At 39.3% G+C, this 14,484-nt stretch overlaps 2 protein-coding genes across 4 annotated transcripts in view; both read right to left on the bottom strand.

The window, feature by feature from the left end:
* The window catches only part of appa (amyloid beta (A4) precursor protein a), a 35,379-nt gene extending 32,419 nt beyond the window's left edge, over positions 1-2,960 (bottom strand). For both annotated transcript variants that reach the window (XM_047355322.1, XM_047355321.1), the window contains exon 1: positions 2,808-2,960. In XM_047355322.1, coding sequence (XP_047211278.1) covers positions 2,808-2,867 — 60 coding nt within the window. In that variant the 5' untranslated portion in view covers positions 2,868-2,960. The remainder of the gene's footprint in view (positions 1-2,807) is intronic.
* An 895-nt stretch (positions 2,961-3,855) lies between these two features.
* cyyr1 (cysteine/tyrosine-rich 1) lies at positions 3,856-12,578 on the bottom strand. Of its 2 annotated transcripts, XM_047355666.1 has the most exons (5): positions 12,219-12,578; positions 9,013-9,112; positions 8,840-8,890; positions 8,005-8,165; positions 3,856-4,776 (listed from the first exon to the last, which is right to left on the bottom strand). In XM_047355666.1, exons 1-5 carry the CDS (start codon positions 12,301-12,303, stop codon positions 4,643-4,645), a joined length of 531 nt encoding a protein of 176 aa, XP_047211622.1. In that variant the 5' UTR covers positions 12,304-12,578; the 3' UTR covers positions 3,856-4,642. The 2 variants fall into 2 exon arrangements, with proteins under 2 accessions (XP_047211622.1, XP_047211623.1); XM_047355667.1 differs by lacking the exon at positions 8,840-8,890.
* Between the last annotated feature and the right edge of the window lie 1,906 nt (positions 12,579-14,484).

A 14,484-nucleotide genomic window follows, 5' to 3' on the forward strand; every position in this document is an offset into this window, starting at 1 on the left:
TGCAAAACTGTTTATGTACGATTCAAAACATGTGGGGGGGGGGAGACGGACGGTGTAATGAATTGTGGGGGTAATACACCCAACAACCGAACCGAACTTATCCTCTTTCAGCGTCGGCATACTTGAGTTTGGACTACAAAATTGCAGTGACAAATAAATATGGTGGTTAAGCGAAATTGATCAGCCGGAAGTTCATGAACCTTATTTAGCTGTTCTGCAGCAAATATTGTGACATTAACAGTTGGAAAAACGTAAGATGATAGAGAAAATTGAACAGACTGAAAAATATGACCAAAACAGGACATAAAGATAACTCCACAGCACCTAGCGAGACTAAATTCAACTCCTGCAGACTCCAAGTACACAACAAAATGTATTTAAGGACTAAAAAAGTGGATTTTGCACGATATGTTTCCTTTAAGTATAGTTTTGATAGGGAATTATATCAACCTTCTATGATCAGTGAAGGCTGTCCTAAACATCAGTTGCTGTCAAAAAAAATCCATCCCATTTATTATTAATAAAACTGCTTTATAACACTGTTTTTAAATGTGTTTGTTTTAAGTTCATATAGAGATGCTGGACTGTCCTTGGATTGTTAGGGTGTGCTAAATTACAAAAAATACTAAATACTACTAAGTATAAATGACTTTAGGAGCTGAAGATATACATTAAACTAATAGATTATTCTAATTTGTGTTACTTTTCTATTGAAAGATTTTATAGTTTACCAGTTACCATTTTAGCTCCAGTTTGTTATGGATGTATGATTCTGTGGCCTTTTCTAATCATCTCTTTGCTGCCCTAATTAAATATATCTGCCCTTGTTGCACCACTCACTGCTACAGCTTACACACCTTACACCTCACACACTTACAAAAATAAAAGCAGGACTCACGCTCCATTCTTTGTTCCTCTCGGTTCATCCCTAAGATGGGCTGAGGGGGGGCCCGGTACCGAAGGTGAATGTCACTCTGTATCTGTTCAATTGTATACTCTGTACACTTATCATTTTGGCATTAAATCTTGATTTTATAGTTACCCATTTCTCATTATTTCACAAGGTAAATTCTTTGCTGGTTGGGTCTCGGAACTGGAGAGAAACGGACCCGGTGATGCACAGGGAGGAAAGAGAGTCAAAACTCCCATTTTACAACAAGTTGCTTGATTGATGATTATGCTACTGGGTGCAGCATCCCCTTTTTAGTTTATATTGTGGGTTGCAGTTTCAAGTGTGCATACTAATTTTTTTTTTTTAGCTTTTATGTTTTTAAGATCTGTATACTAAAATGTATTGATTTGATGATGGCTAATTAGTCCACACACGATCCAGGTTCAATCAAAAGCTGGAATCAATTTATATCGTAATTCAGGAATTATTTATAACCTTAAATTTGGAAAGGAATGCAAGTTGCTTTTTTAAGGCAGTCTCTGTTTAAGCTTAAAAATCATATTTATAAGTCAGTCGTAATAAAATTAAAGTTTAGTTCACTGATAGATGAAGTATTAAAAGTGTTTGGGATTCTTGAAATAATTTCAACTTTACTAAAATATTTTCGGCCAAATCGAGTGAGATCTTTACACATTTCAGTGACGTCACAGGTGACTGACGTGCCAGAAATTGACATTATTTTTATGGTGTACAACCACAGAGCGGTAGTCTTTGCAAAAATACTTGAAACAATACATAAGCAGTAATGGTTTTAGAAACAGCTCTTACATTACATCATTGAATTCAACTTCCCCTCTACTAAACTTTTAATAATGTGAGCGAAAGGCGTGAATGAAAGGGAACGTGATGTTTAAATCTCCTGCTGGCTTCCCAGCTTCCCGAGCCTCCATAAATGGTGCAGTGCACCGCCGCCATCTTACCTCTCCGTTCTCTAACCGTGTGACTGAAATGTGACGAGGGGCGTCGGTAATGTTTGTATCCCAAATTAACCGTCCTTTTTACGACCTCGTCGCTTTAATTCAGAGCAAAATCGCGCGTATGAGACAACTAAGTAGAAATACTTGTTTCCATAAAAAAATAAAAATCACACACCCGCTCTCCAATATGAGCCCACGGGATATGGAAAAATGAGACCAAACGCGTTTATTCGCTCTGGAAATTCAGCCCAATGAGAAGTAAATTGAGTTTTCAGGACCACAGCGTTTATGGATATATTCTCAGCGTTATGAATGGTGGCATAAAGGACACGTTTGTATCTCAGTAAATCAGATATATGAAGAAACTGTTTAAAATAAAGTGGGAGAGCGTGATATTCTCCTCTATAACACTGATAGAACAGAGGTTTAACGCACGACTTTGACAAAACACATGTCGCTGGAAAACGACAGAAGGCATCTTTACGTGTTATTTTATCATCTACCGTTTTTAATAACATTAGATATGGCCACAGACGGTAAAATTCCCCTACATTTTCCAATTTCAGTATCCTTAAAAACCAGCAAACCTACGCTATCAACCTTTAACACTTCCGGTTAAACCTTCACCGTAAAACAACCATAATGGACGTTGTTAAAAAAAACAACTATCCAGCACTAGTACATTAAGAAAACATTATACTTAATCTCCCGTATCATACCAAATATCCACATGAACCCGCGATTAACTGCAGACTTCATCCTATTTTTCTAACTCTGAAAAACATTTAGCTTTAATTTTAAAAGGCACGACCACTTCGCTTCCGGTCGTATTGTTAGCTAACTCGTGTTGGCTGAATTGAGACGGCAACAAAACAATATGCTCGAAAAATACTCATTCGGTTGTTTTTTTTTTTTTAAAGAAAAAACATATTCCTTACCGCCACAGCAAGGGCCGAGGCCACCCAAACCAGCAGCAGTGAAGCCACTCGGTCTTCCATGTCGTTTGGCGAAAGCAACGCTCCTAAAGGCAGCGTTTTGTAACGTATGAGTCGGTGTGCTCTCCGCCGGTGACTCCCGCTGTCTGATGGTGAGCGATCCTGAAGCTGCACAGCTGCTCGGAGTCGGATCACCTGACCGCAGCCCAACGCAGCCTCCCATTCTCACAATGTTATCACCCCAACCCACTTGGTTTTTTGTTTTTTTTACTTTAATTCGCGCACCTACTCTGGCAAATTCGCCCGATTTAACCTTTTTATTTTCACGCTAAAACAAATGTTTTATAAATATTTTAAAGGGACTAGCCAGACTGTGCTGTAAAGTCAATCAAATTAGTGTTATATTTACTTTGTCACCGATAAAACATAATGTAATAGCCAGTTTTCCCCGGTTTGTTTTGCAATTGTTATAATTTATCTAAGTATGACATACCCTCCAAAAAAGCTCCTATGCCTCTAGTGACATCATATAAGGCAAATGATCAAAGCTCTTTCAAAGTGAGCATTTTCTGGTTGAAAATACATCAAAATAAATTACTATATAGTCCATAGAAATCTCAACCTATTTGCTGTGTTTGTATCATTTGTTTTGTTTTTCCCTTCAATCACCCGGTTCCAAATCCAAAGTGAGGAACCACCTGCACATCTTACAAAATGAACCAGAACAAACAACCTTCCAGGCACATAGAACTGTTGTTGGGGCTATAGAAGGAGGTGACAGGACCCCATAACAGAAACAAAGTTTGTTCTGAGAAAATAAACATTCCATACAAAGTAGGCAATCTCAAACCTCTCTGGTTTTGTTGTGATGGTTTTGGTGTGAGAAGCAGATGGACTAAAAGGTGGTTCTGAGCTGCCTTTTTCATTTCCTAAACGCTACCTGTATATTTAAGATTTGACGTTAGAACCCTGCAGTGGAAACCCATATTTCATAACCCAGCTGGGCCTTTATTTTTAACCTACATCTGTAAATAAGACAAAAGCACACAACTGGATTTAAAAACATTTTAAATTTACCACATGGACACTGACAGTAAAGAAACAATTATTTTCCCAACAATTCACAGTTTAAGCACAGTGAAGTCACTTTTAGTAAAAAAAAAAAAAACATTTCTTAATATCCCACATTATTTAAAATAGGGTAAAGAAAATGTCAGTATATGACAATCCAGTTTTTCTTAGCTGCCTATGGTTTAAAGTCAGCATTTTTAATACAATGGATTAAGTCAAGTCTTTCAGTTTAATACAAAGCAGGTCCAGATCTGATATATTAAATCACATAGCCTATTTCCTGTTTAAAATTGAAGTGGGGTGGCTCCAAAAAAGGAAAGAAACGAAGAGTCTGAATTTTTTTCTGACATTTTCTTCTCACTCGTGATATGAAATGATGAAAAAAACTGGTCTTCACCTTCATCAAAGCATAGCCAGCACCTTTGATGTGCACAAACGAGGGCAGAAAGTACAGGTCAGAACAGTTAAGCTGCCAACAAGTTAAGCCTTTCCGACATGATGAGGCATGTGTGCGTTTCCAATCCTGACCCACATATTTTCCTGAAATGGTTCTCTTCCTACCAGAAGTTCTGCTTCAAAGCAGCAGAAGCAGTGCAGTAAAACTGAGTATGAGGGGAGTATTCTGTTTCACTCCTTTTAGAGTTTTAATTCAGATAATTTTGGTTTTTAGTACAACAAACATGGCGAAACCATTTATGTCCACCATGTCTCTAATTTCCAGAGAAGGAGAGATCGTCCAGCCAGCTTGACCTCTGCATGGCGAGGATTCACTTGCGGGTGAAGCCGGGATAAGGAGGTGGAGGAGAGTTGTTGGCTTGCTGAGGCTGGGCTGGGGTGTAGGGTGGAGGTGGTAATGATGGTGGGTACATTTCATAGTCGTAGGTGTAGGGAGGTGGAGGACCTGGGTTTAAGAATAAAAATCACACAAATGTCAGCACTACATAATTCAGAATATTCCTTTTCTATATTTAATATGAATCAGGCTCATTTTAACCCTTAAAAATGTCCCTGCTTTGAGGTTTTCAATTAAACAATTGCATCATCTAGTGGTACAATTACAAAATTGCACTTTGAAAGAAGTGGACCAGTTCTGAAGAGAAACAAAAATTGAGGTTTTTGCTGAGCCTGTCTCCCAACGGAACCCTACCTCCCATTACTTCTCCCCCTTTCCAACAAGTCTTTCAATGACTTTCCAGATTTTTTTCCAGGCAAAATTCATTGAGTAAAAAAAAAGGTGGTTCCACCTCTGGTAACTTTGTTTTCTCCCTTTGCCTCCGGAATCAATATTGCATCTAGATCATTTTAAACCAATGGATTTGATATCTTTGGCCGAACCCGGCCATGATCTGAAATCCCAGCCCACTGTCTTGATGTCGCCCAGAAGTTGTCTTTAAAAATCAGTTTATCAACAAATTTACAGACATGTCTTAGACATTGGTCTGTGTTGGTATTGCTTGATCTCAGTGCTGTGCTTGGCACAGCTGATCATAACATCCATGTTAATAGACTGAAAAAGTAGTTGGTATTTTTTTGGTACTGTGCTAAAATGATTCAGATCATACATGGCAGAATGGGACTTTGTAACATTTGGTAATTATAAATCTGAGCAAAGAAACATTACTAGTGGAGTTCCTCAAGGCACCTTTCTTGGTCCACTTTTATTTAGTATCTATATGTTACCACTAGCTCACATTATAGGAGTACTACAACATTTTTAACCATATGCTGATGACACATAACTTTATATGTCTGTGTCACCACCTTATCACCATAATCCACAACAGCAACAAAGTCGGTGTCTGTAACGTCAGTGGGTGGATGGGTCCGAATTTCTGAGAGCTTAATGCAGAAAATTGCTTTTGTCCCCAAAATGCAAGGGTAGAGATCAGTGCTCAACTAGAGGCGAAAGTCTACAGACCATGGAAAAGTCATAGGTCAGGTTCCAGACCAACACCAAGAAAGTGGATCATGTCATGCCAGTTCCAAAATCAGGGAAGGATTGATTTAAAAAATATTGGTTTAGTCTTTGGCCTAAACGCATTTTTGAATTGTTTGTCAGGTATAAATCATGTAGAACCCTCAGATCATCAGAGACGTCCTCCCTCAGTGTTCCCTGGACCGGAACCAGACAAGGACAGGCAGCATTTAGTTGCTATGCTTCTCAGCTCTGTAACCAAATCCCTGAAAACCTGAGATGTGCAGAAATTGTTGGCTCCTTCATCAGTTCAGGACTGAAAACATTACGTTTTACTACAGTTTTCCTATTAAAGGTCAAAGGTTTACTTTATAGATTTATTAGCTAGGGGTCGGGACTCAAATTGCAAATCTGTGTCCAGATTTGCAATTTAATATTTATGTAATACTTACATTTTACTATTTTTTAGTTTATTTCTTGTTGTTAAATATCATTTTCTTTATCCCCATTTCTTTATTTTCCTGTAAAGCCCTGTGTTTATTATTGAAATAAACTTGCTTTGTCTTTTTTATGGTGTCAAATACCAGCTTAAAAAAGATCATACTGCTATCTTTGGGATACTGAACCAGAGAATTTAACACCACTACATCTGGTGTCAAGACATAATAACTTCGACCACCGTTCCTGCAAACACTGCATAAGCATTCATATTGCATCAGGTCAAGCGGTGTCTTCATGAAACAAGATCGGGGCTGCAGGGCAGTATGAAAGCAGCATGAAGGAGAAACACAGCTATGAATGAAACATTGTGAATAAATGATGAGGCAGAGGAGAAAAAATAGCAACACAAAGGCCAAGGGGTGTCACACAACACCAGCTATTAGGCACGATAATATGCAATCGTTTAAAAAGAAATGTATAAAATAATTGTTACCATTTTCTACCTTCAAGCAACAACAGAGTGTAATTAATGTGGTGAAGTATGAGTCAAGAAAATATATTATTGTTAAACTGTAACAATAATCCACTTCTTGTTCAGGAACACTTCCTGTGGCAAAGGATGGATTACCTATTATCAAACCAACTCTTTGGGCTGCTACATATTTCCACCTTTGTGGCCTCTGTGGACAGCTGGTAAGGTTAGAAGCAAGCTTATGTCCAACTCTACAAGCTGGTGTATTTTAATCAGAATATCATCAAAAAGCTAACTTATTTCAACAAGTAAAACAGAGCAAAATATATTGAGCATTTATTTCTGCTAATGTCAATACTTCCTGCCTACAGATGGTGAAACTCAAATTCAGAATATTACGTAAAGGCCAATAAAAAAGGAGCTATGGCAGAAATGTCATGACCTACACAATAGTTTATTTTTACTAACAACCTCTACAGGGAAGGGTTGGCCACAAAATGTCACTCCTAAGGAAGCTAGCTGGTCACAGAGTGCTGTGTCCAACCATATTAGTGGAAAGTTGAGTGGAAGGAAAAGGTGTGGTAGCAGAAATGTGCACAAGCAAAATGTAGGGCCTCATGATTTCTGCGATGTGGACAATGCAGATGAAATTTGTTTACCAAACAAAATGGAATCAACTAGAAAATGTTTAAATCTCAGAATTCAATCATATCATCGAGGAGGGAAAGCTCTAAAGTAGGTTCTGATGTATTTTGGCCGCTCCAGGCCCCTGTTCCTGTACTTGTTAATAATTATTAATTATAAGCATCTGGATGAAGAAACAAATAAATACAGATATTTATATACACTGTATGTGTTTTTTCTTACTGACATTAACTTTGACTTCTGTTTTAGTTCAGATATAATGACTTCTTTTTGCTAAATGTCAGAATGAGAGAGAGAGAGAACATTTTATTTCTTTCAAAATTAGAAGTTTCCATACATTAAGCTGGCTACGCTTTTAAACAATGTGAGAAAGCAGAGAGGATTTATCTGGCTTTTAGAAGCTTATGGTTAAATGTTGGCACACCTGTGATTGTATTTCAAACACACAACTTAAACTTCCTTATATGAAATCATGGGAAAATAAACTCAAATGAAACCTATAAATAAAACCTAAAAAGTATTTGAGCAACAGAAATGTGCCTTTTCCTTAAACAATATTAGTATGTCAGGCTTTATTTAATCCTTTAATGGGTGTTTAACAAGTCAGCAACCGTTTACAGGGTGGTAAACTCTTTTGGTCAAACATGGCGACCCACCTGGATAGCTCTGGGTCACAGTGTTGATGTAGGAGGTGCTGAACACACCGACCCGCGCTCCGCGCCCATTTTTCATGCACATGCACACGCAGAGGAACAGGGCTGCCACCGCCCCCATCAGAAACACCACGCCGAACACGATGCCGGAGATGGCAGTGCCCCTGGAACACACACACATACACACACAGTGAGCCATCCAGACGTGCAAGGGCCTTTCATCAGCGCTCCGTCTTCTCTGCCATCACTTCCACTGTGCTGCCATGGAAATGGACTGCCTCATCTGATCCAACTCAGCTGTGAGATGTGTGCAAATCGTGTGAGAAGAACATGTGCGCTCGATGCAGAGGAGTCTGTGAATTGGCACCCGGAAAAAACAGAAAAGGGCTCATTAGCAGGATTGTAGTAAGGCAGCCATGTCTGGCTGCTTTTGCTTTTGAGGACAAGACAGCTAACTAAAGGGTCACGAGTTAGTCTTCACAGTAAATGACGGTTTGACAGTTTGGTGAACGCACTGCAGCTTCTGCAGGGATCAAAAAGGTCAGAACCTTTGCAACGCCTTCTAGGTTGTTCAGTGACAGCTGGTATGTGAATTAGCTTCCTCTCATTTGAATCATACAGCCAGAATCCAAATCTATTGCTGTCTGTCCAGATTATTATTTTCCATCAAAACCAATTGCTGACCAGTCACTTTCCATGAAGAAAAAATTCTAAGCAACTCCCCCTCCCCCTTTTACATTTTGGGATGTCCAGGAGTGGCTGAAAGCACCAACTAACGGTATAGTGCACCGTTAGGTGATAATAAGAGGCTTCCTGGCAACCATTAAAGCATGGGTACCTTGAGTCAGCAGCCACCTGAACCAGGTATCCATCCAGCCGATTAGAAACTCTAAAAATCACATTTCACAAAGACCTCTCAATAAGAAGGGCAAGAAAACAACATAAATTCACAAAACTGAGAAAAAAGGCCAACCAGTGTTTTGATAACGTTTTCTCAGTGAGTTTACTTACGAGAGGACGTCCCCAACGTAGGCATAGTAGGAGCAGCAGAAAGGTGGCGAGCCATCACAGCAGTACTCTATGCAGCCTTCACAGTGTGCCTCACTTCCACCTGCAAACACACGTCCACTTCTTTATTAGTATTTGCTTCTCACATAAACAAATAAGCACATGTGGACGAATACAGACAGGGATGAGGACAGCCAGCTACCGTCCTCCTGAATGGAGATCTTAGGCAGCAGCAAGAGCGAAATACCTCTAGACCTCTAGTCTGATGGCTCAACAGGAATCCATTCACTGCTGCCGTGATGTAAATTTAATGATCTCATGACTCTAATGTCATTTACCCCTATTTTTAGCGAAAAACTAAAATCAAACACAGATTTAAACACTAATCCCACCACTTATCGCTATAATATTTACATTATTTCTGGTTTATAATATGAATCTGATGCTTGATCTGGTTTGGTTGAAAGAAAGTTGGGGGGTGATATGAACCAAACAGGCAATCAAGACAGTGAGGCAGACTTCTATCGTAGCACTCATTCAAGATGTGAAATTTATGAGAAAACGTTTATTTATAAAATGTGTCTAAACAATCTCTATATGGTTCATTGACGTCTAAGATAAATTTGGTGGATATTTGGTTTATAAGTGAATGTTTTAGTAACGTCTAGAATTGGTTTTAGATGTTCATTAAAAGTCTAAATGTTGACCTGTTTTATCCAAGTCTGAGTAGCACAACAAAAAGAAAAAAAGTATGAAATTGGCCAGTTTTTAACTCATTACCAAGCTACTTCAGCAACCACATATAATATAAATCCAGGGTCCTAACTTGTGCTAGTAAACAATCTGACAATTGTGCTTCATGGAGCGCAGACTTTAGCTCGCTTTCCAGCAGGGAGTGTTTTCCCATTTAAATTATTTCATAGTCATGCATTCCCATTACGGTCTTTTCTGCTGGAGACAACCCATTCCATACCAGTTATCCCCTGCACATCATCTGGTTCTCTTGATAGTGGAGCATTCTGATGAATAATCAAAATATATGCCCACCAAGGCAACGTTTCGTAGCCACTTTGACAGCTAATGATTAATGATAAACTTTCTATTTCCGGCCTTTCGTTTTTTGGAAATTCAGATTAAATACAACTTAATACAAATAAATTAAATTTACTAATCTTATCTTTGCATTGCGTTTACACCAGCAGATAGTCAGCAGGTTGTTTATGCTGACGATAAAAATAAACACAAACCATTACATACTTACAAAAGTGTTTGAAAAATACAAAATGTCCTCAGGCAAAAAGGCAACTATTACAATGCAGCATCTCTCAGCTATGGCTGGATGAGGCTGACAGACTAAAAATGACACACATATCTAATGATGACACCAGTAATGGATGTGGACTACTGTTGGATGCCAGAACTACATTTTCCTTTGACATTTCAGCAGCAGGACAGCTCAAGTCTGAAAAAAATCAAATGCCACTATAGGCTGATAAAATATTTGCATGCTTTATCTGGCTCTGATGCTTCCCTCCTTACACATTTACTATTAAGGTTTCTTTTGTCTGTGAAAATATGAAGCAGAATTGCAGGACTGCCCCTTTAACCAAGCTGCTCTGTCCAGGAGCTTCTTAAACGGTGCCCAGGGACAGGGCATGAAATTGGCACACAGCAGACGCGAGATAAGTGAGATTCAGCAATCCAGCAGCCAAATTAATGAGCGCCGAGGGAGATGATTAGAAATGGTATAATGATGGGCGTGCTGAATGAAAAACATTTAACAGCTTTCTGATGATTTATAGACATGCTTACCACAGCTATGCCACATCGCATCTCTGGCAAGCTCTGTTCAGCCCTCATTTGCATTTGTGACGAATGATGTTCACTGCTCAGCTCTATAGCTTTCTCTGAATGAATATTAATCGGAATCTGTTGTGAAGAAGTTTAAAGCTGAGTATGGAATAACTTACAACCTGCCCTCCATCTGAACCGACAGATCACGCGAGAAGTCCATGGTAACTCTGGAGGAGCTGCAGAGATCCACAGCTCAGGTGGGACAATCTGTAGACAGTACAACTTTGGCTCAAGGCTCAACAAATCTGACCTTTATTGGAAGACTGCTAAGTAGACATTTATTGTCAAAGGTTACTGAAATAAATGAACCTTTTCTATAATATTGTAATTTACAATAATTATTGTTGTCACCACTTTTACAGTTATGACAATAATCTCACAAATTATCATCTTAGGTCCATAACACCCATCCCTAATCCACAGTGGTGGCAGCTTTATGCTGAGGGGAGGCATTTCTTCAGCAGGGACAGGGAAGCTGGCAGAATGGTTGAGATGAATGGAGCTATATTTAAATATATATATATATATTAAATGTTAGAGTTAGAGTTATGAATACTTTAGCAAGACACTGTAAAATCTGTACATACACCACATCAGCCCTCTTTACTGTTACGGCTTTTTGTGACCCTCCTGGAGTCTCTCGTATAAGGTTTGCTTCATAACCCTCAAATGAACGACATTGTGCAGAAAACAAGCAGCGCGCCCATGAGTGTACGCGTGTGTCTTTGCTCAGGGATCTGCCTTGTCTCAGCAATCACTCAGGCTGGAATGATGTGTGCCTGGAGGCAAATATGTACATTTCAAAGAGAGAAGTTCAAACACAGGTGGAAAAACTAAGAAAAGAAGCTGAGACCTGATTTTTTTTTTTATAACTAAAAGAGGAAACAAGGTGCCCCTTCAAGAGGAGATGCACTGAAAAAGTCCCCCTTTCAAAAGTTTTCAATCAGAAGATTATTCTCATTTCATTCATGCTGGTGGTGGTGACTCGCCCTTTTAATTCAACAGTACCTCCCTAAACACTTCCCACTGGCAGACTCCTGGGGACCTCTGTCTGGGTGGTCCACTAAAGGTCCTGGCTCCTGTCTCTCCACAAGCTGGGAGACAAAGGGGGTAGCATGTCCTTCATCCACCCCCTCTATCTCCCTGCCTGCTGTTTTCTCTCCCTCTACACACCATCAGCCTCTCAACTGGACCCAACAGAGCTCAAGTTCCCTGCAGTTTGTTGAAAATATCCCAGTTTTCCTTCATCCTGCCTATCCAATGAGGATGTTTATGACTCAGATGATTAAACCCATTTTTAATAATTGAAGCTGTAAATTAGTAATAGTAAAAACTGATGTAAAAGTTAAACTTACCAGTAAATAAAGCAAGCAGCAGAGAGATCCTCAGAAATGTATATGTAAGCGCCTCCGTTCTCCATCTCCTCCAGAGGTTTCCCATGATCTCCTGCTGTGAGCAGTCCTGTTTTCTGACAGTAGTTGGTTAGGAAAAACCGCGTCTCTTGCCCTCTTCAAGAAGTCACACATTTGGCATGTTTCTCCCGAGCAGTTTAGTCAAACTTGTTTTTGCTCTGAGTTTTCTTCCTCTCCAGCGAAGCTCCTAGTTTGGTTCTCCCCCACGTGTGGACGCCTTTCCCGTCCCCACACCTCCAGCAGTTCGCCGCTGAAGGTTTTTATTCCCCTCCCTTCCTCCCACCGTTTGCTCATTCCCCCTGCTGAGCTCACACCGCTGAGAGACAGAAGTGAAGTCAGCCACAAGGTGGGAAACAACTTCTGGTTACAGCTTTCAAAATAAAACAGACTGATGTCAGCTGCATCTGTCTGTTTTATTTTCTCAAAAAGCAAAACCTTATGTCCAAGAACAGATAAGAAACAAAGTCATTATCAGTCTTTAAAAGGGTTACAAAACCATTTTGAAGGCTTTGGGACTCCACTGTCCCACAGTGAGAACCATTATACACAACTGGAGAACACATAGAACAGCAGTAAACCTTCCCCCTTGCCAAAATTACTCCAAGAGCACGCTGACAACTCATCCAGGAGGTCGCAAAGAAACTAAGATCATCTAAAGCACTACAGGCCTCGCTTCCCGTATTTCAGGTCATTTTTGATGATTCAACAATACGAATGAGACTGGGAGTTAATGGTTAAACCAATTTTAAACAAACAGAACTCAAATGCCCATCTCACCTGCCAAAAAAAGGATATTGATGATCACCATGACTTGTGGAGACATATTCAGTGCACTGATGAGACAAAGTGGAAATTTTTCAAAGAGGTGCATTTATTTACATCTGGTGTTAACACATAACATCTATAGTCAAACACGGTAATGGTGGTGTAATGGTCTGGTTCTGCTTTGCTGCTTGAGGATCACGACAACTTGCTATAGTTGATGAAACCATGAATGCTGCTCACTACCAGAAAATCCTGAAGGAGAATGTCTGGCCATCAGTTTGTGACCTTAAGAGTATAACAAGCCATTTTTTCCTTTTAATACTTAAGATATGAAATGAAAAAAAAAAGACAGATGAGTAGAAATTAAAAATAAGTCACCGGCAATGATAAAAGCTGACTTGTCGCGTGTTCCTAAGCAGCAACCGAATACTTTGACTATTGACCGTAGAATTAACAGTTTCTGCTGTACACCTCAAGGGCTTTGGAGATACTTTTCACCGTAAAGCAAATATAAATGAATACAAACTTAAAATAAACATCACTTTAGAAAAAAAAAAAAAGTGGCTTTTTTTTCTCACACTGCCGCTCATCCCTACCATGTATGGTCAGTGACGTCACGGGGTGTACAGTAAACTTCGTTAGCCCAAGCTACACACCAATTTTGTTTTTATTTTTGCTTCTTAGGAATTTCTATGTTGTTTCAAACGTGAGCTAAAATGATTAATCTCTTATGGGAAAATGGTAAACTGTGTTCAAGAAAATTTAACCTTATTTATGCACTTAACATTTTGTATAATCAATTTTTTTGTTTCACTATATTTTGAGGGACTTTAAGTTTTGATTTTTTTATTGCAGTACATTGGGATTTCTGGTTTCTACTTCTTCCGGTTTCAGGGGGAGCAGGTTAAGGATGAGACAAAGAGAGACTGCCTTGGCCAGAGCAAATTGTGCTGCAGTTTTATGCATGCTGGTTTAGAAAAAGTTAAGTACAATTGTACAGAAGTAAATCTGCAGCCCTGGAGAAGCTACTAAGGGTTACGAAAACATTAGCTAATAGTTTCGAGGAAACCTTATGCCACACTCGGAATTTAATTTGTATTTAGAGGTAATTAATGTTGACATTATGAACACCTAATGCTACTTTCGTTTGAAGTTGTACTGTTGGTGAACAGAAACATATGTTTTCAAACTGGGAAAAAAATATATCACGTAGTTTCGTAGTGTTTACTTATGTGCCAGTGATTTTGTTTACAGTCGGTGCTTTTATTGTGAAGGGAGCAGCTTTGTTCCTATGTTTCCTTGGCAACAATTCGCTGCCTGATGCATCAAAAGTAAGCCCGTGTGTTTGTAGGCACGTGCAAACCTTTGTGCGTGAATGAGCTGTCACATCACGACCTCTGGTGAGATGAAAGCAGAGTCAGACTGTAACGACACACGGCCACAC

The sequence above is a fragment of the Girardinichthys multiradiatus genome, chromosome 24, assembly GCF_021462225.1.
Source record: "Girardinichthys multiradiatus isolate DD_20200921_A chromosome 24, DD_fGirMul_XY1, whole genome shotgun sequence".
NCBI lineage: Eukaryota > Metazoa > Chordata > Actinopteri > Cyprinodontiformes > Goodeidae > Girardinichthys > Girardinichthys multiradiatus.

Excerpts from the sequence above, each read along its gene's own strand:
- cyyr1 (XM_047355666.1), bottom strand. The coding sequence starts at position 12,303 with ATGGGAAACCTCTGGAGGAGATGGAGAACGGAGGCGCTTACATATACA. Across the intron at positions 8,891-9,012 it reads TACGTTGGGGACGTCCTCTC|AGTTTCTAATCGGCTGGATG; the intron begins GTAAGTAAACTC and ends TGTGATTTTTAG. Across the intron at positions 4,777-8,004 it reads TGTGACCCAGAGCTATCCAG|GTCCTCCACCTCCCTACACC; the intron begins GTGGGTCGCCAT and ends TCTTAAACCCAG.